The sequence below is a fragment of the Talaromyces atroroseus genome (assembly GCF_001907595.1).
Source record: "Talaromyces atroroseus strain IBT 11181 chromosome Unknown scaffold_3, whole genome shotgun sequence".
Taxonomy (NCBI): domain Eukaryota; kingdom Fungi; phylum Ascomycota; class Eurotiomycetes; order Eurotiales; family Trichocomaceae; genus Talaromyces; species Talaromyces atroroseus.
In genome coordinates, this window is record NW_017971435.1 from 1252653 (window position 1) to 1276101 (window position 23449).

Sequence of the window (23449 nt, forward strand, 5' to 3'; positions counted from 1 at the left end):
CCCTCCATTACATGCTGATTGTCGGATTGCACAGGTTCTTTGCCCGCTCGTGGAACTCTCCCCAGACTGTCAGCCGAGAATACCGCGATGGTCTGCGCCGCCAGTATGAGAAAGAATTAGGGCTATTGCTTGTCTCTCTCCCGGACCGCTTTCATCCCTTAATCCAGCAGTCCCTCGACTCACTGCCGGCCATCTTCTCTCTCCCAATGGTGCTGCTCCACAGAGACTTTGGGATTTGCAATATCATGGTGAACGAAGATTCCTGCCATCTAGTGGGCGTGGTTGACTGGGCAGAGTCGGAAATCACGTGCTTTGGGCTGAACCTATACTCCATCCAACAATTGATAAGCACAGTTCATCTGAGGAATGGCTGGACGAGATTTGCCGATTACGGGGTCTTGGAAGACGTATTTTGGAGCACGCTCCGTGCCGAGGCTGGAGGACTGAGTAGTGAGATTGTCGAGATCGTCAAGTCGGCGCGAGTGATGGGACTGCTGTTATCGCGTGGCTTTACCAGTCGCCTGGCCAATATGCCGGAGCCAGTGCCTGTACGCGATGATGAGGGCGGAGCGTACAATATACGCGACTTAGACGGACTGTTAATCAACCCGGCGACGAGGTTTACCGAACTCGTCTAGACGGAGAGCTAATATCTTACAGAGATTGCCCCATATATATACTACTTAATGAAGCAAGCATTGATTTAAACCGGATCGGGGGAGTTGATAGACATTACATTGTTTGGATACCAGCCAACAGCAGGACTACGTGCAGATCGAGCAACCAACGAATTTTCCTTTTTCACACGTAACCATGATATTCTATTGCGTTTTATTTCGTCCTTTTTTTTTTTCTTTTTTTTTTTTTTTTTCCTCTTTTCTCTTTTTTTTCGTCCTTTTTCCGGCAAGTCTTGCGTTCGTTATGCAAAGGACTCGTCTATTACGTCACTATGCCGATTACTTACTTAGGGTTCGCTCCAGCTCTGACGTCCTCTGGCAGATCGTTTTTCTCTTCTTCAATTTATACTCCCTCATCTTGATCAATTGGACTTTGTGAATACTAACTAACTAGATGTTGCGTACATACTCTACCCCCGACTTGATGCATTCGTAGGCGGCCGTCATTCAGCATGGCGACATTTCCCGATGCGGAAGTACCTGACCACTCGACGTCGGCCCGTTCAAGCCCAAGCGACAATGGCGAAGAAGCCACATATTCGCCCATTCGCATTCAAAGCGGCTCGTCTCATGGGCAAAAAGGAAAAGGGCAAAGAGAAGAGAATATTTCATGCCCGCAATCCGCCGAAGATGACGGCAACAATGACTTGTGTCAAATGCTATCGCGAAAACTCACCAGCAACTCGAACGTTGGCGGGGGAGAGGAAAGTGAAGAATGGGCAGAAATCGAGCGTCTAATGTCGCGCATGTTTGGCCGTGAAAGGAAGGAGCAGTCGGCAGAAGAGCAATCAAGACATTCCGGCGTTGTCTGGAAGAATTTGAATGTGAAAGGTGCTGGGTTGGGCGCTGCTTTGCAACCTACAGTTGGCGATATCTTTCTTGCGCTGCCTAGGCTGGTCAAGGGCTTCCTTAGCCGCGGTAGAAAGGGAGCTGGGAAGAATGTTCCTGTAAAGACGATTTTGCATGATTTTACTGTAAAGCTATTCCAATTCCTCTCCCCTTTTGGCTCTTGTCGCTGTTCTCTGACCGGGGGGAATTTTTTTTTGTCTAGGGCTGTGTACGGCCTGGCGAACTACTCCTGGTCCTTGGTAGACCCGGCTCGGGCTGTTCAACCTTTCTAAAGGTAATTGGTAATCAGAGAGCTGGTTATGAAGCAATTGAGGGAGACGTCTCATATGGAGGAGCAGACCCAACCACCATGGCCAAGAATTACCGTTCAGAGGGTCAGTATATTTCGGTTCTGATAATATACTGTCTAGTGGCGGATTCTCACTTATATATACAGTATCATATAACCCCGAGGAGGATTTGCATTACGCAACCCTCACCGTAAAGCAAACACTGTCCTTTGCCCTCCAGACTCGAACTCCTGGCAAAGAATCCCGTAATCCAGGCGAATCGCGAACGGATTACCAAAAGACCTTTCTCAATGCCATCACAAAGCTCTTCTGGATAGAGCACACTATGGATACGAAAGTGGGCAATGAACTCATCCACGGTATCTCCGGCGGAGAAAAGAAACGAGTATCCATTGCCGAAGCTATGATCACAAAGGCATCTACCCAATGCTGGGATAACTCTACCAAGGGACTTGACGCTAGTACCGCACTGGAGTATGTCCAGAGTCTACGCAGTCTTACGAACATGGCCCAAGTCTCGACTTTGGTTGCTCTATATCAAGCGGCCGAAAGCTTGTATCGTCTCTTCAACAAAGTCGTGCTGATTGAGGAAGGCCGATGTGCGTATTATGGTCCAATAGACATGGCGAGAGAATATTTTGAGAACATGGGGTTTGAGTGTCCTCCGCGATGGACGACGCCGGATTTTCTAACCTCTGTTAGCGATCCACATGCTCGCCGTGTCAAAGCTGGGTGGGAAGATCGGATTCCGCGTACGGCAGAGGAGTTTGAGAGTATCTATCTCAAGAGTGACCTACATCAGGCTGCGCTTAAAGATATTGATGACTTTGAGCAGGAGCTAGCAAAACAAGAAAAGGAACGCGAAGCTATTCGTGACAAGATCAAGCGAAGAAACTTCACTCTTCCATTCCATAAACAAGTACTAGCCCTTACCAAGCGGCAATTCCTTGTCATGATAGGTGATAAGCAGTCGTTGTACGGGAAATGGTGTATGATTGTATTTCAGGCCTTAATTGTGGGAAGTCTGTTTTACAATCTTCAGCCAAATAGGTATGTCTCGCATAGCCGGTTTTCTTTGGCGTTTCGAACTAATTCTTCTTTGAACCCAGCGCTGGCGTATTTCCTCGTGGAGGCGTCATGTTCTATATCCTCCTTTTCAACGCCCTCCTCGCTTTGGCTGAACTCACTGCAACATTCTCCAGTCGGCCAATTCTGCTAAAACATAAAGCTTTGTAAGTTGAATTCGGGGAAAGAGAAAAGAAACATTTCGCTCATCATACCCAGCTCATTCTACCGACCGTCGGCATATGCTCTAGCTCAAGTGGTTGTCGACATGCCACTGATTGCAGTCCAGGTTACCGTCTTTGACCTTATTGTATACTTGTCTGTCTCCCTCCCAGTCAAATGTGGATACTCATGAACTAACTGAGGCATGTTTATAGTATGTCTAATCTCTCACGGACACCGTCTCAGTTTTTCATAAACCTTTTGATCCTGTTTGTTCTAACATTGACTATCTACTCTTTCTTCCGAAGTATAGGCGCTCTTTGCTCCTCTCTGGACGTTGGTGAGTTTCTACTCCAAAGTATTGATTTACGCACAGAGTTAATAAATTCCCAGCTACTCGAATCACCGGTGTTGCTTTGCAGGCTTTAATTGTGTATACTGGTTCGTCAATCATTCTACTAGTCATACAAAGAGGACCTATAACTAACCATCTTGCTGGCGATAGGATATTTGATTCCACCCTGGAAGATGCACCCGTGGCTCAAATGGCTTATATGGATTAACCCCGTACAGTATGCCTTTGAAGCCTTGATGAGTAACGAATTCTACAACCTCAATATCCAATGTATCTCGCCTTCCCTAGTTCCTGGAGGGCCGGATGCCACTCCACAGCATCAAAGCTGCTCTATTCAAGGAAGCCAGCCCGACCAAACAGTTGTAAGGGGCAGCGACTATATTGAAGCAGCTTACACATATTCCAGAAGCCATTTATGGAGAAACTTCGGAATCATCATTGCCTGGCTCATATTCTTTGTCGTCTTGACAATGATCGGAATGGAGTTGCAGAAGCCAAATAAAGGCGGGAGCTCTGTGACTATATTCAAACGAGGTCAAGTACCCAAGAGTATTGATGATGCTATCAAAAACAAGACAACAGCCGGAGATGAGGAAGCTACAGACAGAATCCAGGATGGTAGCGTCAACAATGATACTAACGATGGATCTGCTGATGATGAGAAAAGCGTTGAAGGTATTGCAAAAAACACTGCAATATTCACCTGGCAGCATGTAAACTACGATATCCAAACGAAAGGTGGGCGAAAACGGCTTCTGAGTGATGTTCAGGGTTATGTTAAGCCTGGCCGTCTGACTGCCATGATGGGCGCATCTGGCGCTGGGTAAGTATCTGATTCTTTTCTTCGATCTTTGTAGAAATAGAAGCAGCTAATCGGCATTCTCAAAGTAAAACTACTCTCCTCAACGTATTAGCGCAAAGGGTGAACGTCGGAATTGTACAGGGAGATTTCTTTATTAACGGCCGGTATGTATATTTTCAATGGTTTCTTCTTCGCGGGAACAAACATAATCTCACACCTTCAAAGATCATTACCCAAAAGCTTCCAGCGAGCAACAGGATTTGCAGAGCAAATGGACGTTCACGAGTCCACTGCAACAGTCCGCGAATCTTTAAGATTCTCCGCAAAACTACGCCAGCCACGTGAAGTCCCCCTACAAGAGAAATACGACTACTGCGAGAAAATAATCGACTTACTAGAAATGCGACCCATCGCGGGCGCAACTGTCGGCGCTGGGGGGTCAGGTCTAAACCAGGAACAACGCAAACGTCTCACCATCGGAGTTGAGCTCGCAAGTAAACCGGAATTACTTCTTTTCCTCGACGAGCCAACATCTGGCCTGGACTCCCTTGCAGCGTACAATATTGTGCGGTTTCTTCGCCGTCTTGCTGATGCGGGCCAGGCTGTGTTGTGTACGATACATCAGCCATCGGCAGTGCTCTTTGAGCAGTTTGATGATCTCTTGTTGCTAAAGAGTGGAGGCTGTGTGGTTTACGATGGTGAATTGGGTTCGGATTCTCGTGCTCTGATTGATTATTTGGAGCGCAACGGTGGGAAACCATGTCCCAAGGATGCAAATCCTGCAGAGGTACGTAATCTGAAAATATCCTCACGCATGATCTGTTTTACTCACATCCTGTTGATAGTACATGCTAGAGGTCATTGGAGCCGGAGATCCAAATTATAAAGGTAAGGACTGGGGTGACGTCTGGGCAAACTCCGAGGAATGTAAAGCTCGCACAAGAGAGATTGAAGAAATCGTTCGCTCCAGACGTGATGAGACAGCCGGTCAAGAAGCCACAGATGATAGGGAATATGCTATGCCCGTTTGGACGCAGATATCAGCAACTACCAAGCGTTCCTTTGTTGCATATTGGAGGTCGCCTGAATATATCATTGTATGCCTATCCTGGTAAAAATGCGAGACCGACCGTTTGCTGACCAAATCATTAAAGGGGAAATTCATGCTGCATATATTTACTGGCCTCTTCAACACATTCACATTCTGGAAGGTCGGGCAAAGTTACATTGACATGCAGTCGAGACTTTTCTCTGTCTTCATGACCTTAACCATCTCGCCCCCGCTCATTCAACAGCTACAACCCCGATATCTGCATTTTCGGAATCTGTACGAATCCCGCGAGGCCAAAGCAAAAATCTACTCCTGGCCAGCCTTTGTGGTGAGCGCAATCCTGCCAGAGATACCTTATTCACTAGTGGCAGGATCCATCTACTTCAACTGCTGGTACTGGGGTATTGGATACCCTCGCGATTCCTTCACGAGCGGGTTTACCTACATTATGATTCTCCTGTTTGAACTGTACTATGTCTCGTTCGGCCAATTTATCGCAGCTTTGTCTCCAAACGAATTGTTTGCCTCGCTCATCGTGCCGGCTTTCTTCACCTTCGTTGTCTCCTTCTGCGGTGTGGTGGTTCCTTACTTCGGCCTTCCAAGCTTTTGGAGGGCGTGGATGTACTGGCTTACCCCATTTCACTATTTGCTGGAGGCACTTCTGGGTGTTCTAGTGCATGGACAACCAGTTCGATGCGTAGCACGCGAGGAAGCGAGGTTTACGCCGCCCTCTGGAATGACTTGTCAGAGTTATGCCGGCGCTTATACAGCACAAGCAGGAGGTTATGTGGAAGACGTGGGTAACGGGATGTGTGCATTTTGCGCATATTCCACTGGTGATCAGTTTGTAAGCTTAACCCGCTTAGAAATCTGTCACTCGTGGAAGCTGTCCAACTGACATAATGATAAATAGGCCGCCAGTTTCAACGTGTTTTACTCGAATAAATGGCGTGATTTTGTGAGTTTGTTCTACCCTTTCCTGTGTTTGACGCACTAGCAGCTAATGAACATTCGCAGGGCATTTTCTGGGGCTATATTGTATTCAATTTTTCCGTCATATTCTTCCTATCATGGCTATACCTTCACGGCGTTCAGGAAATTAAGAAAGCTCTCAGTGTGCGGAAAGCAAAGGCCAAAGGCAATCAGTTGCATGAGAAGACTCGACCAGAATCGTCGTCTTCGTCAAATCTGCCATGAAAGGCTTGTAGTGTTAATTTTCGGTTTTGTTCAGATCATTCAAACTCGTATAAGGTCCGTGGGGACTCTTCATTACATATATATCTCTCTTTTTGGGTATGCATCCAAGCCTGGCATCTAATCTAATCTTCTTTTTTGAATCGTCTCTGTGACTCCCAATTCTTTAAGAATAGAATCGTTATGTTCACCAACGCGAGGAACCGGCCTCAGCCAACTCGCATCCTGCTCAGCCGAAAACCCAGGTGGTAACAAAGCAGGCACATCACCGGCCGGGGTCTGGATCTGAGTCCATCTCTCGCGCGCCTTCAATTGCGGGTGCTCCCATACATAATGCATCGTATTGACTTTAGCATTAGCAATCTGCGCCTCTTCCAGCAATGCAATGACCTCCTCAGCACCGACGGTGGAGAATGATTCGCAGATGATATTCTTTAGGTCGTTCCGATTTTGTGTGCGCAGCGTATTACTCACGAACCTGAAATCCGTTACAAGTTCCGTTTTGTGCAGCACCTTCTCGCAGAAAATCTTCCATTCGCGCTCGTTCTGCATGCCTAACATCACCTGTCGTCCATCACCGGTCTCGAAGAGTCCGTAAGGATAAATTGCAGCGTGTGATGCGCCGGCGCGCGCTGGAGGCGGTGCTTTGTCATATGTGTAATATAAGGGGAATCCCATCCATTCCACCATTGATTCTAGCATCGAGATGTCAATTTTCCGGCCTATGCCATCCTTGGCGCGCTGCATTAGGGCAGTTAAAATGTTGGTGTATGCATACATGCCAGCCGAGATGTCAGCGATCGATATGCCGACTTTGGCCGGTTCCTCCTTACTACCGGTCACCGACACCAAGCCTGCCTCGCTCTAGATGAGTAAGTCGTATGCTTTCTTGTCGCGGTATGGTCCATCCTCTCCATATCCGGAAATGTTGCAGACGATAAGCGACGGGTGTTTCCCTTTGAGTGCTTCATGCGATAGACCCAGGCGGGCACTTGCACCCGGGGCTAGGTTTTGCACCAGGACATCTGCCCGGCTGAGTAGGCGCAACAGGACATCGTGGTCTTTGGGGTTCTTCAGGTCTAGAGCTAGGGACTCTTTCGATCGGTTAATCCAGACGAAATGTGACGCAAGCCCGTTCACTCGAGTATCATAACCGCGGGCGAAGTCGCCTACGCCGGCACGCTCAACTTTTATCACTCTTGCTCCCTGATCTGCCAGTTGTCGAGTACAGAATGGCGCAGCCACGGCTTGTTCAAGACTGACTACTGTGATGCCTTTGAGCGGTTGCGGGTTCGTGGAAGATGTCGCCATTGTCCTTCGGGAGATTACCGAATGCCAAGTGAGAGACAGGGAGAACGTTCGAATAGTCGCCATGGTTAGCCTGCACGAGCAAGGTGCAACAATGTTGTGGTTGTGGATATAATAGTCAAGACCAGCATTCTGTTTCATTAACTATACTATATCCATGGATCCTGCTCGGCCCGGATTTAGGCTGTATGGTTCCGCGGGAAGCAGTGGGGAAGCCCGAGAGCCTCCAGGCTTAAATCGGCTGCATACCTCTTCATTTGTATAACCTGCGTTCAATAGAGCTGACTTCCAATATCAAAATGAAGCGGATTCTGGCGAAAGTGGCATCCGCTCCCTGGCACCATGTAGGGTCAGCGAAGCACCATTCACGGTTCTTTTCGACATCGAAACGCCATCGACAGTTAATGGACTTGACTGGATTCACGGAAGAGCAGCTGATGGTTCGTAAAGCGGTCTCGCAAATCTGCTCTCATTTCCCCTCGTCCTACTGGCAGGAATGCGACCAGCAGGAGAAAGATCCCAAGGAATTCCATGCAGCTCTTGCAAAGGACGGCTGGTTGGGTATCGCCCTGCCCGAGGAGCTCGGCGGGTCGGGATTAGGTAGGGTTCCTCACTGGTAGAGACATATATACATACACAGATAGATATTTCAGGCCCAAGCTGAGTCCTCAAGGAATCTCCGAGGCTACAGTGATGATGCAGACTATCACCCAATCTGGCGCAGGCATGGCAGGAGCACAGTCAATTCACGCCAACATCTACGCAACACAGCCACTGGCGAAATTCGGGACGAAGGAGCAGGTAGAGAAAGTAATACCCAACATCATCAATGGCACCTGGCGGACATGCTTTGGCGTTACGGAGCCCAACACAGGCCTCGACACGTTGAGACTCAAGACCATGGCAACAAGAACCGACAATGCATACCTCGTGTCTGGCCAGAAAATCTGGATTACATGTGCCCAGGCCGCTTCCCTAATGATCCTGCTCGCACGTACGACTCCCCTCGAGGAAGTTCAGAAACCGAATGATGGCTTGTCAATGTTTGCTATAAACCTGGACCGGGAAAACCCGGGTCTAGAACTCAAGAAGATCAAGAAAATGGGAGCTCGTGCAGTTGACGCTAATGAGGTCTTCTTCGATAACTACGAGATCTTCGCGGATACTTTGGTGGGTAAGGAGGGCGATGGATTCAGAATAATTCTTCATGGTATGAATGCCGAGCGCTGTCTGCTAGCAGGAGAAGCTCTTGGTCTGGGATATGCTGCCCTAGACAAGGCCTCGCGATACGCCAACGAGCGCAGTGTCTTTGGACGCCCTATAGGCACAAACCAAGGAATTGCACATCCTCTGGCTGATGTCTATATGAGACTTGAGGCGGCCAAACTTGCTACTTACCATGCAGCACGCATGTTCGATGCTTCTAAGACTGACAGCTCAATCTCATTCAAAACCGTCGGAATTGCTTGCAATAGCGCCAAGTACCTAGCCGCAGAGGCCGCGTACTCAGCGTGTGAGCGAGCTGTTATGACTCACGGCGGCATGGGCTATGCTGTTGAATTCGACGTGGAGCGGTGGTTCAGGGAGTGCTTTATTCCACGCATTGCGCCGGTGAGCCGCGAGCTCATTCTTAATTATATAAGCGAGCAGGTGCTGCACCTCCCTAGGAGCTATTAGAAATCAAGGATTGTGTAGAAGGGGTATATGTCTGAGCAAGAGTCGTATAATAAAGGATTGAGATAGGAAAAAAAAGCCGACGACGAAATAGCATCGGCAATGCGCGCAGTCACGTGAGGCCCAGGCACGAGGGACTCCGAGACGAAGCCATTTTGCACTCCAAGCCTCAAGCGTGCTCGACCCTGTTCTAAATTGCGCAAGCCGACTTTGATCTTCGAGCTAGTCTTTGTTAATCTCGGCTGTCTTGGCTATGCAGTAGCGCAGCAGCATATCGAATCCGCGCCAGCTTAGTCGACGACTTGCTACCAGCCTCCCTCTCCCCCCGGTTGTTCCGTCAATCCCGCTCACTCGAGTCTCTTAACTGAGAAGATCACGAACGAGATGGTCGACGCTGAGGAGCAAGTGCGAAGCCCCGCTGACTCGGCCGGCGGAGATGACGCTGGACATTCAGGCGCAGCCAAGGGCTCTGCAGTGAAGGACAAGGAATGCCAATACTGTCACCAAGCTTTCACATCCTCCTCGCTTGGGCGGCATCTCGACCAGTACCTCTTCAAGAAGAAGCCCGATGGCATCCACGATGTCGATGAGATTCGTCGCATCCGCAGTAGTATTACCCGGCGACAGGCTCGCACCTCAAACAAGCACGAGAGCCCCGACGTAGGCGTTCGCAAAGGTCACAACGACTCACCGGATGGCGGCGCTCATGATCCTGCCGCGCGCCTGCGCGACACGCCCCGGTTCCTCTTCAACACGCCATCATGGCATGCAACCGGCGTAATAAACGACCTGCCTGAGAGCACCACGCAGGATGTAGTCAATTCCTCGCGCACTCCCATGCCTCAACCGCAGACAGTGGCTACTAGTTCGTTGGATTATACCCGAAATTCAAAAGCCAAGGATGCAGATACCGTCAGAGCTTTGGAGCTGGCCCTGCAGGAAGTCTTGGACAACATAAGAGCCGCAACGTGAGTTTATTTATATATATCCTCTCTGAACGGCTAATACTAAGTTACATATTCAGAACAATAAGCCGAGCCCGTCTGTCTCCCTTCGATTTCGATGTCCAATCCGAGTCGTATCCCGCCCTAGTTCTCAAGCTACTCCCCCCTCCTCCAGCGCTATTTGCAACCCATCCCTTTGCAACTCCCACATCGTTTCCGATGGAACCCCCTGGCGTGAGCCAAGTGGAAGTCGTCCGCCATGCCCTTCGAGCGCACATTGAACAATGGCGCAACGGGCAGTTAGCGGCAGCCGACACAGGCAATTCAGGTGGTCGCAGTAAGAATAATCAAGTGAATGACCCGAGCGTAATCAATCGGACAGCTCAGCAACACGACGAGATTAGCTCGCGGCACCTCGATCTAGCCTACCAAAATTGGATGGTGTTACCCGCAGACGTCAAGAAAGACGCTTGGCAATTGGAGCTTACTAGAGCCTTTGTGCGCGAATCAGAAAAACGCAAGGACCTCGAAGGGCAACTTACCAGGGTGCAACAGGAAGCGAACCAGCTCCGGGCACAAGTTGAAAGACTGGGCTCGTGCCAATGGCCGCGAGAGTTTGCGCTTTTCCCCCCAGATATGCTGCCTCTGTCACGTGATGCAGCCCGCGAGCTAGACGCGCTGGATAGCAGTACTGCTAACGCTGGGTCTTCGCGATGGGATTACGACAATATAGTTGCAAAATGGAAGCGTGTTGTCATGCACGACAAGAGTATGGGACGAGTCGGCGTGGGCTCTTACAGAGGCGGCACCGATGAGCCCGCTACAGAATCTACCGCCACCCGCTCGAACATGAACACTTCGAGTTCAGAAATCAATAATGAATTCTCGGCATTTGGATACGTATCCCAAACCTCTGCTGCTGCTACTACTAGTGCTGGCGGCGGTGCCGCTGCTATGCCCACTCAACAACAAACATCGCCTTACGATCTTTCGCACCAGCAGACCACATACAGCACCCACCCGGCAAAACGGCAGCGTCTGATGAACGGATCGGGGAAAGACATGGTCAGCTCTCAGGCTGAGACTGAGCACTATGGATCTGGTGGTCCTCAACAACTTGCCAACGGAAATACCACTGCATGGAGTCCGAACTCTGTACAATCTCTCTTAACTTCAAGTAACCCGCCGTCCTCGTCGGTTCCGGCTCACACAAGTCGGTATGGTCCCTCTTGAAGGCTGATGAACTAATGAAATTTTGTTCTTTTCTCCTTTCTATATTTGAGGCGAGTATTATGCAGCGTTTTTGCGGCTTTGTACGGAGGATGGAGTTATTTTATTTATATGTCTGCACATAAAATATCAAAGTTAAATGGACAGAAATGTTTTCGTGAAAGGATATGTACACTATAGAATATATATACTATATATACGCGACGTTGCACCTAGTGAAGATGGAAATATACGATTGCTTTACATTACGAGTACGATACAGATATTAGTTGTGTAATACAGATACTTGTAAACACGTGTGATAACTAGCCACTGGCCGATTATTTAATGTCTTACTACTTACTACCTACCTCGCCAGGTAATTCTCCTCTTGACATTCTGGTTCTTCTTTTTTAAAACAGCTACCAGGCCTCCTAAATCAACGGCATACACCATGTCAGCATAATCCGGCGCGACACTACCCATATCAACCTATGAATATTTTCGCGAACTTCACCAAGACGCTTACGACGTCGGCGTTACGGATGACGACGGTACAGTCCTTTATGAAGAAGCCTATGGCGGTCTTTTAAAAACCATTGTGCGACACAATGATCTGGCTAAGTTGACTCAATACCTGCGGAAGCGCGTCAATGCGATCAAAGGCCATGTTAAGGTATACTATTGGGATCCATTTTATGTTGCTGCCGAGTCTGGTAGTACTGAAGCACTTGACCTGCTTTTTAAACATTACAATGATCATTTAACCGACACTGGGAGTATACCAATGATACCACTTGAAAAACGACAACTCCACCTGCTTCACGTAGCCTGCCTCCATGCTCGGATCGAGACCGCACTGTATCTTTTGGATACTCAGCCAGGGCTAGCAAGCCTCCACGCCAGAAATGGCGATCGTCAAACGCCACTGATCTCGACTGCATCTTCCCTGACCCATATGCCGCACTACCATGAGGAAGATGATGACCTTGAATTGCGTTCCCACAAGGCTCGTGCCGAGGAGCTTCCGCTCGAGATGTAGTGACGTTTACACACGATCAAGAATACATTTCAGATACAGTTCTTAGCCTGGCTATTGCGAGGGCTAGCTATGATTTAGTGAAACGACTCATTGCGGAAGGGGCGGATGTGCATATAAAAATAATGGACTACATCCATATCTTTTCCTCTGGAGCCGACGAGAGAGTACATGGTGTTACTCTACTTCATCTGGGAAGTCTTCATGCGAACGTTGATGGTATCCAGGCTCTATTTGACCACCATAAAGGCAAGGCCACCATTACGGAGATGGTCTTATCCCGTGACAGCCACGGCCGTCTACCACTTCACTGGGCTGCACGAGGGGCTCATGGTATGAAGCACCGCTATGTGCTTCCTCGCCATGAAGTACCAACACACGTGGTCAACACCATCAAGTTGCTTTTAAGCATCGATCCAAACTCAGTCAATTCCCGAGATTATAGAGGGGACAATGCTCTATGGTACGCAGTCTTAAAATTCAGAGATTGTACTTATCAATATTATGATATCTTAGACATCTTGCTTGAGTGCTCAACAGATGCAAACAGTCGAAATCAAGATGGAAGCAATGTATTACATTTGTTAGGTTTCACACAAAATGGCGAAGCCATAGACCCGGCAATAATCGAACGTCTCGTGGCTCTGGGTGCGAACGTCGAGGATGTCGATATACGTGGAAATACTCCAATCAACCAAATGGCATTGAACTTGCGTCAAGTCGCGGCCATTCGGGCTTTACTTAGCTGTGGCGCTAGCATGAAAATTCAGAATTCAAACGGCGATACACCGCTTCACCAGGCAGCAAAGGGAAGGGTCTTTCCTCTTCAAGATGAACGACTTGGTATATCGCTGGATGCTAAGATTAGAGCACAAGACGAGATGATGAAGGTCTTGGAAGAAGCTAGCAGTAGGCTCGATCTGATGAACATACAAAATGCGGATGGGAAAACACCACGGCAGTTGCTGGAGGAGACGCGAAACGGCGCACGAGATGACAAAGCGGAGTGTTGCCTGCAAAGTCTCGCCGGATTCAATATTCTAATATGTTCTTAAATTCCTCAGCAGTGGCAGGTGCATTCGCTGACGTTGATTACAGGTATACCTCATCGCCAAAATAGCAGTCATTATGCCAGACGGACATGCATACTCGGAGTTGGGAAAACTGACTTACTGGCCGACCTAGTTGCGATTCGTGAGAGCGTCAGGGATAAGGGAAAGAGTCCAAAGTTGTGATAGCCAGGGAATGGTCTATTTGCATTTCGACCATGGCGTAGTCGACTGCGTGGCTGTATAAGAATAACCAGCCGAGACCGAAGATCTGAGATACTGTGGCTATGTCATATCTACAGAGTAAGTTTATTCTAATATTCAATCATCAAGTGCGACAAGAATCTTTAAGTGATTAGGATGAACACCCCCTACTTATCGAAATATATACAATTATTTCTGATTCTATCTATACGATGACATCTATCCATCTACCTAACATTCAGATCTACCCTTCTTCTCCCCATCCACCCCTGCCAATAGGGGTACTTCGGTCCAGGCCACTCACTTAACCATGCCAGACAAGTGTCAGGTATAATCTTGGGAACACCATGCCAGGCAAATCTCAACTGGCCAGATAAGACACCGCGTCGCCGGAGCGCAATCGGATAACACCACAGCCCTCGCCGCCATCATGGCCAATCATAAAAAGCGCATCGCAGCCCATGCTCACACTAACGAGCCTAATATTGCTTTCCTCGCTGACATCGCGGTGCATGCCCACAGTGTCGTTGGCAGCAGAGTAGATATTGACTGTTGTTGATTGCAATGCAGCTCGGAGAAGATGAGATATGTCCGTCGGGGTTGCAGGTGGCTTGTCGTCTAATTTAATCCATCGAAGCTGCTTGTCTAGCATGCCTTGGATAGCTATGGGCTTGTTGACGTCCGGATCCTTTGGCAAGATAATGTGTGTAGGGTTTGCTTCGAAAAATGAAGCGCCTTTCGCTTTGTTTTCGGTAGCTAGATGATCAGCATATTTAATGTTATAGTGTAGATGTAGGTTTGTTAGATGTTCTGGACTTGACAGGTCCCGACGGAGCATCAGCACAAGAAGCTTGTGCTGGACTGTCGGTGGAAACAGAGATGGAACCAGACGGAGACCTGTTACATACATTGGCAGACTCTCTCTTTGTGTAGGCCGGTTCCAATATCATTACCAGATACTTTCTTGTGTGTAAAGACGGGGACGTCCTCAATGAGCCCACCGCCATGATCTCCTGCTGGCTTGGCACTAGGATCAACCTTGCCCATGAATTCATCAAAGGCCAGGCGCATGCTTTTACTGTCTAGAAACCTTGAAGCCTCGAAGGCGGCAGGCAGGCAATCCACGTCCACTTTCTCCAGGTCAATTATGTCTGCGTCCAGAGCGATGTCTGGCGCTTTGATGTGCAGGTATGTTTTGAAGACATCGCGGACTTTTTCTGGGGGGCGATCGCGGGCGTCCAGGCCTTTGATTGTTGCCATTCTGCTAACACAAGAGCATGGTTATTAGCAAGTACACAGTCATGATATTGTATTCTCTTCTTGAATGAGCAGCAGCCCATCTCAGGACGTCATCTGGTGGCAGTGGCACCACCCGATCCGCTCACCGCCTTGGAGGGCGCGCTTAATCTTATTTTCTTTGTTTTGTTTGTGTACACAACGCGGCCTTAAGGCAGCAAGGCTTAACTTCGACTTCCTCCCGCACTGATCAGGACCATCGCTGTGGATGAACCAGATCTTGTCTGTCTCATGATGTGCCTCTGAGTACTGGACTGGCCTACAAACTACTCACTAACACACAGCAGCCCCTCTACCAACTCCGCAGCCAAGTAAACAGTGTGGTCTTGTTTTTTTTTCTGCTCCCAACCCCCCTCTCATCTCAACCCGATTCGCCGCTAGAATTTACCTTATTCTGTGCATATAATTGGTCTTCGGGTTTTCTGATTCGCCATGGAAAACTACGAGAAGATTGAGAAGATAGGAGAGGGTGTGTGATATGCTCATTTCCTGCAGACTCCCCACCCTACTAATATCGCCTCAATTGCAATACCCCAAGCGCTATTCTTTCATTTGCTAAACGACGCTCTACCTAGGTACCTATGGTGTCGTCTACAAGGCCCGAGACCTAAACTACAATAACCGTATCGTGGCACTAAAGAAGATTCGACTCGAAGCCGAAGATGAGGGCGTCCCGAGCACTGCCATCCGAGAAATATCACTGTTGAAGGAAATGAACGACCCGAATATTGTCCGCTTGTTTGATATTGTGCACGCAGATGGCCACAAACTATACCTTGTCTTTGAGTTCCTCGACCTCGATCTCAAAAAGTACATGGAAGCGCTTCCAGTCAGCGAGGGAGGCCGTGGGAAAGCTCTCCCAAACGGCTCCGGGGGCACAACAATGAACCACATGGGTCTGGGAGAAGCCATGGTCAAGAAATTTATGGCACAACTTGTGGAAGGCGTTCGTTACTGCCACAGCCACCGAATTCTGCACCGCGATTTGAAGCCTCAGAATCTGCTCATTGACCGGGAAGGCAACCTCAAACTGGCCGATTTCGGTCTTGCGCGCGCGTTCGGTGTTCCTCTGCGAACATATACCCACGAGGTTGTCACATTGTGGTACCGATCCCCAGAGATTCTCCTCGGTGGACGTCAGTACTCTACTGGCGTCGATATGTGGTCTGTCGGAGCTATTTTCGCAGAGATGTGCACTCGCAAGCCACTCTTCCCAGGCGACTCGGAGATTGACGAGATCTTTAAAATCTTCAGGTGAGCATTATATACCCTCCTAATCATGTTTTTCTTGGTTAATTCGTTGTGAATAGATTGCTCGGAACGCCTGATGAGCACACATGGCCCGGCGTGTCCTCTTTCCCCGATTTCAAACCTTCGTTCCCCAAATGGAAACGCAGTCCCTACGCTCTGGTCTCTGGATTGGAACCGGCTGGTCTGGAGCTGCTGGAAATGCTTCTCGAATACGATCCGGCACGTCGCATCTCAGCCAAACAAGCGTGCGCACACCCGTACTTTGCCCAGGGCACTGAATACTACTCTGGCCGCACTCGCGTCCGTTAGTATAGGAATGCTACTATTTGCATTGCTTTTATGATAAATGCCATTCATGATTTACTGGTGCTTCACATGAGGAGGAACGAATTCATGTATGCGGCCGCTTAACGAGTATCAAATCCTTTGTGGTCAACTTCCGGGTTTCTGAAGACCAAGAAGCACTTGGGAATGCTCTTTTTATACTTTCAATCTGCATAACTACTTTCTTGTCTGGTTGTTCCTGGGCGTCAATTTCATGTTCTGTTATGGGAGTGCTTTTATGTGGGATGATCAATGGGTAGGAGATGGAAGAGCTGGTGAACTGGTACAACTGTTTTATGTTATGATTGATGGAGTTGCCACATAATACATACCCCTGTCTGTGCTTTTGAGCCTTTTCCTTTGGAATTTCTGTCTTTAAATTCATCCTTATCCGCCAGAATTTGTTGTGGATGACATGTGCAGGGCTTATCTTATCGCATCCCTTCAATAATTTATGCTTCCATCTGTCATCCTTCCTCCCACACGACTTCACGTACTCCGTAATTTTATTTAATCTCAAACCCCAGACAGCTAAAATATGCGATGAGATGCACCTCCTGTCGAGTTGTCGGTATCACCATGGATTAAAATTCTGGGGAAGACTTGCCAATTCTCTGCTTTCCCCGCGCTTCGAACTGGCGGCGCGTCGCGTCCTACGTTTCCAAAATCGAACATTTGCTTCGGTTTCGCCACCTGCTCTGGTCGAAGATGTCGTTGAAGTACCTGTCGGGGGAAATGGTTCGATTACACTTACGTGAGTAACATGAACCGCTCTTTTGAAGTTGTGAGCTAATAGCGATGGGTTGGATGGAGCAGTGTACTCAGACCAGCAACGGAAAATGCCAAATACAATTCCAAAGTGATATTATATCTGCCTCGAGGACCGATTTTCCAAGACGAGTCTACGTTGAATACCAACGATTCTTCAAGGACGACTGATTACTTTCCTGCGGATCATGACATTGAAGTGAGCAGTCCATTCGGGGGCGCGCTCTCCACGGCGCAAGAAGTGATGACTGCAGTCACGGAAGCAAGTATTGTCACATTGAATTATCGAGTAGGGTATACGTATGCTGGTGCAAGAACTGCAGCAGAGGATAAGGATAAGGACAAGAATCGCAATCGCGTGTTACACAGATACCCAACGCCGGTTCATGATACGCTGGCTGGACTGGACTGGATATTGCGCACACTGCGTCCTGAACAGCTATTTGTCTTCGGCTCAAATATTGGAGGATCGCTGGCTACCATGCTAGCATTGACAGAGTCCGAACACATACACGCTATTGCAGCGCATGAACCCGTCTGCGACTGGACGGGTCTGGATGATTATTGTACCATCGATCAACGACTTTCAGAAACTGAAAGTGGTGCTAATAATAACCAAGGTGAGGATATGAGTCTTAAGGATATCGAACAAAAGCAGCGATATTTTGTTTGCCAACCCGTCCAGAAGAAGCAGACTTTGAGGCAGAGGAAAAAGACGGCGCCATCTGATCTTGTACCGCTGCTACAAACGAGAGAGTATTTGTTCAACACTCCATCCAAGTATTTCGACGCATTTGCATCACCCATGCTGTTTCTACGCTCTGCCGGTAAAGACGTCCCGAAAATAATCCCAAAATACCTCACAGGACCCGAATATCCTACTCCCGTCTTGAAGAGTCCGCCAGCTGCCGAAGACGTTATGGATCTATGGGATATTCACATGCAACCGGAAGACGAAATAGCATCATCAACCGAAAACTTGGGCCAGGAAGAGGAGCGAGAGCGACCTTCACGCCGTCGAAAGGCGCTCTCGCGTTGGCCGCCGTACGGGTTAGATCATGGCAATGCTAACGGCAGGGGTTTTAGCAGAGCTACTAGGCTCCAGATCACTCTACCACATGTGAAGCTTTTCGCTCGGTTGGGCTCTACTCCTTCTGATCCGAGATGGAATGCCGCCGTAACAGATCCAGGGATGCTTCATCCAAACCACACACCAAGCCTGAGGAAGTTGGCATTGGACAATAACAATAACAACTCGGTCCTGGGAATGCAAGCTAAAGATATGGTGTCTGTTATGCGTCGTGCCTGTTTCTGGGGAAAAGAAGCTGGGAATGGTGAAGAGAGAGTGACCCTGCGTAGTCTGCCCCAAAGTCAAAGTCAAACAGGCGCTACGCACCTGCAGCAACTGACTGATCCCAATTATCTCGAGACTGTCTACGAAAGCGCGAATTGGTTCAGGGACTTGATGCATTCCAATGGCTAGCAAGCCAAGAGTTTATGCAGTGGTAGTTGAGTCGGGGCGGTCCCCACATTCTCCGCGGCCTTTCTCCGCACTCTCTCCTACACCCTCCAACTTACAACTTACGACGAATAAGTCGCAACCATTGTCAGTATGGGCGGAGGTCACAATTGGCCGTCAAGGCGACAAGCACTGTCAAACACCTCCGGTAACCCAATCATCCCCGGCTGGTACGCAGACCCCGATGCGCGGATCTTCGAAGGCCAATACTGGATCTTCCCCTCGCTATCCCTCTCCTACGACCAACAGACCTACTTCGACTGCTTCTCATCTCCCGACCTCATCCACTGGACCAAACATGAGCGCATCCTTGACTTTGCAGATATCCCCTGGTCCACTAACCGAGCCGCTTGGGCGCCGACTGTCGCGTTTAATAATAGGGATGGGGCTTATTATATGTATTTCTCCGCTGGGGATGGCGCTGGCATCGGCGTTGCGAAATCTACCACCGGTCCGTCGGGCCCTTATAAGGATGTGCTCGGTAAACCGTTGATTCGCGATGTCATCTTTGGCGGTCAGCCGATTGACCCTGCCGTTTTTATTGACGATGATGCTCGCTCGTATCTGTTCTGGGGAGGCTGGTCGCATGGTCTTGGTGCCGAGTTGGACGATGATATGGTCTCTTTCAAGACAGATATCCTTGAACTAACACAGGCAAACTATGTCGAAGCCCCCTACATGATCAAACGGAGAGGCGTATATTACTACATGTACAGCGTGGGAGGGTACGTTTGAAACCCTTTCATTTCCCTTTTTCGTAACTGTCAACACGCAACAAAACTAACTATAAATTCAGATGGGGTGACAACTCTTACGGCGTCGAATACGTAACGTCCACGATCTCACCCCTGGGGCCCTTCACCAACCCTACCAAAACCAACAGCAGCATAACAAACCACATTCTCTCTCCAGATCCAGCCGTCGCACAAGGAACAGGAAGTAATGGTGTTCTACACATCCCTGGTACAGATGACTGGTACATTGTGTATCATTGCCGTCCTCTCGGTGACTCGGCTGCTAATCATCGGTATGTGTGCATTGATAAAATGGAGTTTTGTGACGATGATGACACTGGTGGTGGATATATAAAACCGGTTAAGATAACGCTAGATGGTGTTGCTGCTCGTCCGCTGTTGCCTTGCTCTGAAGACGAGTTCTAGCGAGGCTATTGAATGTATGAAAGTAAATATCATAGATAACATCCGAATCCAACCTTCAGGGTATAGATTCCAATGTGTAATATACATTAAGACAGAATGTCTTAAAGAGAAACACAATACGACAAAAACAAGATAGATAAATACATGCATAATAATACTTAATCCCACTCCTTCACAGCCAAGAAGTCCTCTTCTCAAAGGTCGCCGAAACAGCTGGGTCGTCACGATCCAAAGGAGCTTCACCGCGCTCACCGCAACATCCCGGTTTCACAACCTGAAGCTTCAACAGAGGGTCTTTTGAAAATACTTTAAGGCCAACAACGCACACTGCGTTCCAGGGGTTGTGATTGTCTCCCCCTTGTCCGTGGCCTGCACTGGAAGACGACGGAAGGAGAGGGAAAGGAGACGAAGCTGAAGCTGAAGAGAGAAAGGGGGCGAGTCTGGGTTTTCTGGTGGCATGTCAAGATCGGAATCAAATTCAAAGTCTTCTAACATTTCGGCAATTGCTTCATCGGAGTTTGGTATTTTCGTGAAGCTCGTCTTAAGGCTTGGACCGTCCGAAACCTGGCGGTTTGATATGGCTCCATTTGTGGTGCTGATGTTATGATCTATCATCTTTTCATGATAGAAGCCATTTGTCTGCTTGCCACAATCATCATGCTCATTTATGCCGTTCGAAACGGCAATTGGCTCATGCAATTCGCCATGCGAACAAGCCTTTTTGGCAGTCTCTGCAGCTTGTCGAAGCCGTTCCCGTTCTGCCATCCTCTCTCTCCTAGCTTGCATTTTCTTCTCTCGGATATGTTGCTGCTTCAATTTCTCAATAGTTTGCTCCCGTAGCTTCTATCTTTGAGCAAGTCGGCGTCGTTCCTCTAGTTCCACGCGCTCTATCTTTTCCGCCCCTGTTTCCATTGCAAGACCTTTGGTATGTGCCAAATCATACGAAAGGCCAATCTGAACTAGTTTTTCGCGTCGACGCGACGCATTATATCGTACCACATCCTCGGGTACATCTGCGTTTTTGCGCCGGTAGGCCGTCACTTTCACCAAGACGGAGTATTTGCCAGCGTCGAGAGTAATGTCGGTGTTCACCGCGCGAGACATCATATAATTAGTACTGCTTCGGACAATGTAGTCATCTTCACCTTCTTTTTCAAGTCGGAATTGCAGGGTGAAGTCATATTCACCCTCCAGTCCTCTAAAATAGCGAGTATCGAGCTGAAATCGGATCAGCTCATATCCTTTCTTTTCTTCGATGGGCTACTTACTTGAGATAAAATAATTACAACTGGACTGCTACGTGAAAGATCAATCACAAATTTCTCCTTTTGATAATCTGCTGACCAAGGCACGTTCAAGCTCGTCCATTGTTGAGTGACCGTCCACTCAGGTCCGAAAAGACGAGTTCGGTCGAAGTGTTGATACTTCTTAAGAAGGTCATCATACGAAATCCAGAACACCTAGGAAAATCAGCCCTGGGAACCTGCAATATATTTAATTCAGGCAATGAGATAAAGCGTACTCCGTCGTTGCCAAATTTGTGTCCCAGTAAATTCATCCACTCTGGTGTCCATTCCTCAGCGCCATCACTCCATGCGCCACTCCATTCCTTCTTCCCCCAAGGATTTCTATGCTTGTCAGTAGGATGTCTGGCGGGGGCTGCGCTGAGAGAGTGAACACCTACCTCAAGCGTAGTAACCTGACCCCATTGGCTTCCCTCGCATCCATTATCGAGTACGAATGACCCTCAGAGATACCCCTGCGGTCTCTGGGTGGGCCCTTATACTTTGGGTCAAGCCAATTGGAAAATATGCCAGTTGCGCAACCAAACAGAAATTGTTTGTTGACATTCATCAGCTCTTCCTCCCAGAATTGATCCTTATCCAAGATATTGGTTGATAGAATCTCAGATGTTACGCCGCCGGTTAAGTCTTCGATTGCTTCTCTGGTTGTTCGAACAAAAGGTCAGCATCGTCTCCAAACATGGATGTGAGAGTGTCGACGTACCCAACAAAGCCACCTTCAATTGCCGAATATTCTCCATGCGCCTTAGCATACGCTTTCTCTAGCAATGGTAGCCACGTTTCATTTTCATCCGAACACTGTGCGAAATATAAGGCACGGGATCCTGTTTGCCACACCTTGCGATACTCCTCCTCAGTATTCTTTCGATTAATATCGTCCCAAACCAGACGTTCATCGATCGATTCGTCATAGTCGGCAGCGCGAAGATAAAGCTTATCATCGATGATGCATTGTTGCCATTCACCGTCTGTACGTACCGAAGGGAAATGCTTAGCATGCAGTACTATGTATTTTCGTCAATGTCGGTGAACCAGAAACAAACCTCGATAAAATACGAAGCCGTACACTCCAACTTTCTCATTTCGAGCGACACATATCCTGTCAATCAAGCCTTCCTTGTTTCCCATAGTGCACAAGGCAGCCATGAGCCAACAGTCTCCATCTCGTCCCTGGCGCACATCACCTGCTGTTGGACCATTGATATAGAATTGAGGGTGCTCAAAGATATCCTAGAGTAGCAGGAATGAGTCTATAGCATATTATATCGAGCAAAGTGCAGCATACTGTCACTCTCCTTACACCCCTAGGGCGTAAATCCACATTCTCCTCGCCCAGGCCATCTAGACAATTTCTTTTTCCCGTTTTGAGATCAAACTCAATGTCGAAATGCGGATCTGTATATTTTTGATTAATTCGCTCGCATTCCTTGACTATGCGCGCGACGGCCAATTCGCATTCTCTCGTAGCTTGCTCGTAGGATTTGACGGCCGCCGAGCTCTGTATTGCGTCATTCGGTTGCTGTGAAGCTTTACTGCGAGCATAGGAATTGTCTGGCAGAATAGTGAGCACCTTTCCAGGATACTTGGTATTAAACTGGTTCCAGAATTGCTTGACAGTATCTTGTGGGGCTTGGTTTGGGGCGCTTCTATTGCGCGGAGTTCGGCTGCTCGATTGTGAGAATCCGCCTAGCATGTCGGATTCAACTTCGCAATCCATGTTCAATTTCCTTCGAATCCAATGTGCTGGTAAATAGGTTTGTTTGTCAACAGGAATAGAAGGAGGGCAGGAAACTCTACAGTATACCTATATACCCAGCTGTTTAGGGTACCTCGTAAAGGAGCGCGGCTGAAGGCTGAAGCAGTCTCCAGCCAACGAATGGTGTCGCCGTCGCCATGGCCACCATGTCTAATTTAGCGTATGGCTGAGCAAAAGGGCCTGGTTGGGTTTGGATTTG

The 23449-nt window shown here is 48.5% G+C and overlaps 9 protein-coding genes across 9 annotated transcripts in view; 6 read left to right on the top strand and 3 right to left on the bottom strand.

Moving 5' to 3' along the window:
• Positions 1-638, top strand: part of UA08_03473 (hypothetical protein) — a gene marked incomplete at both ends in the record, with an annotated part of 1179 nt that extends 541 nt beyond the window's left edge. Inside the window, one exon of the mRNA XM_020265778.1 lies at positions 35-638. Coding sequence (XP_020121274.1) covers positions 35-638 — 604 coding nt within the window. The remainder of the gene's footprint in view (positions 1-34) is intronic.
• Positions 639-1129: 491 nt separating this feature from the next.
• Positions 1130-6448, top strand: UA08_03474 (hypothetical protein; the record flags this gene model as incomplete). Its single annotated transcript, XM_020265779.1, has 14 exons — positions 1130-1651; positions 1801-1900; positions 1963-2866; positions 2926-3048; positions 3101-3199; positions 3259-3383; positions 3437-3484; positions 3549-4221; positions 4287-4364; positions 4426-4987; positions 5046-5297; positions 5355-6098; positions 6165-6209; positions 6269-6448. 14 exons carry the CDS (start codon positions 1130-1132, stop codon positions 6446-6448), a joined length of 4455 nt encoding a protein of 1484 aa, XP_020121275.1.
• A 117-nt stretch (positions 6449-6565) lies between these two features.
• UA08_03475 (hypothetical protein) lies at positions 6566-7819 on the bottom strand (the record flags this gene model as incomplete). The annotated part of the gene is made up of 2 exons (XM_020265780.1): positions 6566-7309; positions 7382-7819. The coding sequence occupies 2 exons, from the start codon at positions 7817-7819 to the stop codon at positions 6566-6568; spliced, it is 1182 nt and encodes a 393-aa protein (XP_020121194.1).
• Positions 7820-8052: 233 nt separating this feature from the next.
• On the top strand, positions 8053-12622 carry UA08_03476 (hypothetical protein; the record flags this gene model as incomplete). Its single annotated transcript, XM_020265781.1, has 5 exons — positions 8053-8353; positions 8394-9364; positions 9740-10395; positions 10452-11584; positions 12102-12622. The coding sequence occupies 5 exons, from the start codon at positions 8053-8055 to the stop codon at positions 12620-12622; spliced, it is 3582 nt and encodes a 1193-aa protein (XP_020121195.1).
• A 122-nt stretch (positions 12623-12744) lies between these two features.
• Positions 12745-13674, top strand: UA08_03477 (hypothetical protein; the record flags this gene model as incomplete). The annotated part of the gene is made up of 2 exons (XM_020265782.1): positions 12745-13082; positions 13170-13674. The coding sequence occupies 2 exons, from the start codon at positions 12745-12747 to the stop codon at positions 13672-13674; spliced, it is 843 nt and encodes a 280-aa protein (XP_020121556.1).
• A 559-nt stretch (positions 13675-14233) lies between these two features.
• On the bottom strand, positions 14234-15132 carry UA08_03478 (hypothetical protein; the record flags this gene model as incomplete). Its single annotated transcript, XM_020265783.1, has 2 exons — positions 14234-14628; positions 14781-15132. The coding sequence occupies 2 exons, from the start codon at positions 15130-15132 to the stop codon at positions 14234-14236; spliced, it is 747 nt and encodes a 248-aa protein (XP_020121557.1).
• Positions 15133-15600: 468 nt separating this feature from the next.
• UA08_03479 (hypothetical protein) lies at positions 15601-18994 on the top strand (the record flags this gene model as incomplete). Its single annotated transcript, XM_020265784.1, has 5 exons — positions 15601-15637; positions 15744-16422; positions 16479-16723; positions 17275-17497; positions 17560-18994. The coding sequence occupies 5 exons, from the start codon at positions 15601-15603 to the stop codon at positions 18992-18994; spliced, it is 2619 nt and encodes an 872-aa protein (XP_020121572.1).
• Positions 18995-19123: 129 nt separating this feature from the next.
• On the top strand, positions 19124-20190 carry UA08_03480 (hypothetical protein; the record flags this gene model as incomplete). The annotated part of the gene is made up of 2 exons (XM_020265785.1): positions 19124-19755; positions 19827-20190. 2 exons carry the CDS (start codon positions 19124-19126, stop codon positions 20188-20190), a joined length of 996 nt encoding a protein of 331 aa, XP_020121561.1.
• A 172-nt stretch (positions 20191-20362) lies between these two features.
• UA08_03481 (hypothetical protein) lies at positions 20363-23211 on the bottom strand (the record flags this gene model as incomplete). The annotated part of the gene is made up of 9 exons (XM_020265786.1): positions 20363-20484; positions 20517-21033; positions 21187-21408; positions 21459-21650; positions 21713-21818; positions 21875-22135; positions 22198-22462; positions 22538-22724; positions 22795-23211. 9 exons carry the CDS (start codon positions 23209-23211, stop codon positions 20363-20365), a joined length of 2289 nt encoding a protein of 762 aa, XP_020121347.1.
• Between the last annotated feature and the right edge of the window lie 238 nt (positions 23212-23449).